This window comes from Montipora capricornis, chromosome 2, assembly GCF_036669925.1.
Source record: "Montipora capricornis isolate CH-2021 chromosome 2, ASM3666992v2, whole genome shotgun sequence".
NCBI classification, from domain to species: Eukaryota; Metazoa; Cnidaria; class Anthozoa; order Scleractinia; family Acroporidae; genus Montipora; species Montipora capricornis.
The window spans coordinates 12,909,991-12,912,490 of NC_090884.1; the positions used below are offsets into that span (position 1 = coordinate 12,909,991).

The 2,500-nt window shown below is 41.7% G+C and overlaps 1 protein-coding gene across 1 annotated transcript in view; it reads right to left on the bottom strand.

The window, feature by feature from the left end:
- The window catches only part of LOC138037790 (uncharacterized), a 1,443-nt gene extending 711 nt beyond the window's left edge, over positions 1-732 (bottom strand). Inside the window, exon 1 of the mRNA XM_068883680.1 lies at positions 59-732. Coding sequence (XP_068739781.1) covers positions 59-719 — 661 coding nt within the window. The 5' untranslated portion in view covers positions 720-732. The remainder of the gene's footprint in view (positions 1-58) is intronic.
- Positions 733-2,500: the final 1,768 nt, after the last annotated feature.

A 2,500-nucleotide genomic window follows, 5' to 3' on the forward strand; every position in this document is an offset into this window, starting at 1 on the left:
GAAGGGGGGTAGGGGTTTTATTAAAGTTTAAAACACTAGCTTTTCATTATAAACTCACCAACTGGTCCAAATAGGTTTCCAATAAGGCCATTTGGTAGGGACAAGGATTGGAATTTTAAGGCGTGGACCCTCTTGTGGCCATTGTACACAATTCTCTGACGCTCATTTGGTCTTGAAATGGGACGGACTGTTCCATCTACAAAACCGAAACAGTTGTCAAGGGGAGCTCCCTTTACTGATATCGCGTCTGCATAACGCTGCAAAGCCCCAGGATTCAGAAGATCTCGATTCCATTGTGTTACACGGTGCCCGTGAAGGTCATAAATATAGTCGATGACATCATTTGAGATCAGGCTTAAAACAGAAACTGGTCGGCCAAATCGAGGAATCAGATCGCTGAGCCTGCATGGGTAGGCAACTCGTTTGAGGAGTATGCATAGGCCTTCCATGTCGTCACAAATACTCCTCTGTACGCATTTAAACACCGGTGGCAATTGGAGGGCTGCAACAAGGCGAGGGAGATCGTGTTTCTCGACACGAAACTCTGCTTTGCACTCTGCGGAGTTCATAGAATCCAAATCAAACTGTTGATAGTTTTCATGGGGAAAATCTGGATTCTTTGAGATGAAACTATCGTGAAGTAGCAAAAACTCTTCATCGGAAATAATTTCATCGCCGTAGAGAAGTACAAGGAGGTCACGAAATTCTTTAAAAGACATTTTCCCTGGTGATTTTCACTGTGTGAAGAGACTCGTCCACGTACCGTAACCGGTTTGCTAAATGTTTTTTTTTTCCCGCCGAAAAGCCGCCGTGGACGACGTTCTCGTTCCAGGGCCCAATGAGTCATACCAGTCCTCGTTCTCGTTCTCGTCCTCATTGCTAAAGTTCGCTAATATGAACGACGCATGCACAAGATAATGTAACCTCGGTAACAATTCATATTGAAGATAGTATAAAGTGAGCTGTCATATCACCTCATTTTGCGGGCAACTCTTATTAGTGATATAAGTTGCTCGCCCAACATGTCGCAACAAGATGGCCAAACGCACGCAACATGTTGCGCCCAACAATGTTGCGATATGTTGTGTTGGCATGTTGTGGTCGTTTGGCCGGGGCTTAAGTAACATTTTGATTGGAAAGAAAGTAAGCTGTCATATTTCATTTTGACAACTGTTATTGAGTTTTCTAACTTATTGTTATTAGCGTTATTATGTTGTTCGGGTGCTCAGTCTTAAGAGATCATATTAAAAGTTGCATTGAAATAAAGTTATCCTTTTTTATTTCCATTGTGTTAAACGAGTAAATGGAAATTGCATCTTATTTCTTGAAAGGAATGGTTATTTCGTCGCCATAGACCACTTTCTGTTACGTCACGTGCTCGAAAAAATTACAACGACTTCTGATAATTAACTTGTGGTAGTTGCTCCCCGATCACAAATCAATGGAAGGAATTTAAAATTTAAAACTAGATTTATTGCAAATATTTGCCTGTATTCATCTCAATGAACAGCACATAGTAACCTGGGTGGAAAAAAGAGAAGAGCTGAAACCCCTTTACAAAACAAATGCGGTAAGACGAAGGCAGAAAACTTTCCAGGAAGTCTGAAAATGAGACTAAGGTCTTATTGGAACACTTTGTAGAGGGAAAGTACAACTGATGCCATGATACTTTGTCATCTGAAAAGAAAAAGAATAGAAACGGTTGAGCAAGAATTAAAAGGCAAAAAAAGGAACCAAAGCGCTCAACAAAGCAACAACAACGCAACAAAAGAGCGAAAACAGCACGACGACAGAGCAACAGCGCAACAACAATGCAACAACAATGCCACAACAGCGCAACAACAGCGACAAAAACGCAACAACGCAACCACAGCGTTACAAAAGCTCAACAACAGAGCAAAAACAGCACGACAGCGCAACAACAGCGTTACAAAAGCGCAACAACAGCGACAAAAGCGCAACTACGCAACCACAGCGCAACAACAGAGCAAAAACACTGCGACAACAGAGCGACAACAGCGCAACAACAACGTAACCACAGCGCAATAAAAGAGCAAAAAAGGGGTGCAACAACAGTGCAAAAACAGAGGGACACAAGCGCAATAACAGCGTAGCAACAGCGCAACACTACCACAACAACAGTACAGCAAGAACGCAATAACAGCATGACGACAGCACAACAACAATGCAACAAGAACACAACAGCAATGCGACAACAGTGCAATAAAAGCGCCTTGAAAGCACAAGAACAACGTGACAACAGTGAAACTGCGCAACAAAAGCGCGATGTAAACAGTGCAATCTATAGATTATTCTTTAATTTACTAGCAGATTAGTTAAAAATCTGTAACTCGCATTCTTTTGCAGAATTAACTGTAAGTTTTTAGCCAATAAGGAGGCAGATGGTGACTACAATGTATAATAATAGAAGCCCCTTTAGCGCGCTCTTTTGTCAGAAATCATGTTTATACGATGGTTACAAAAGTGCCCTACTTTTAGT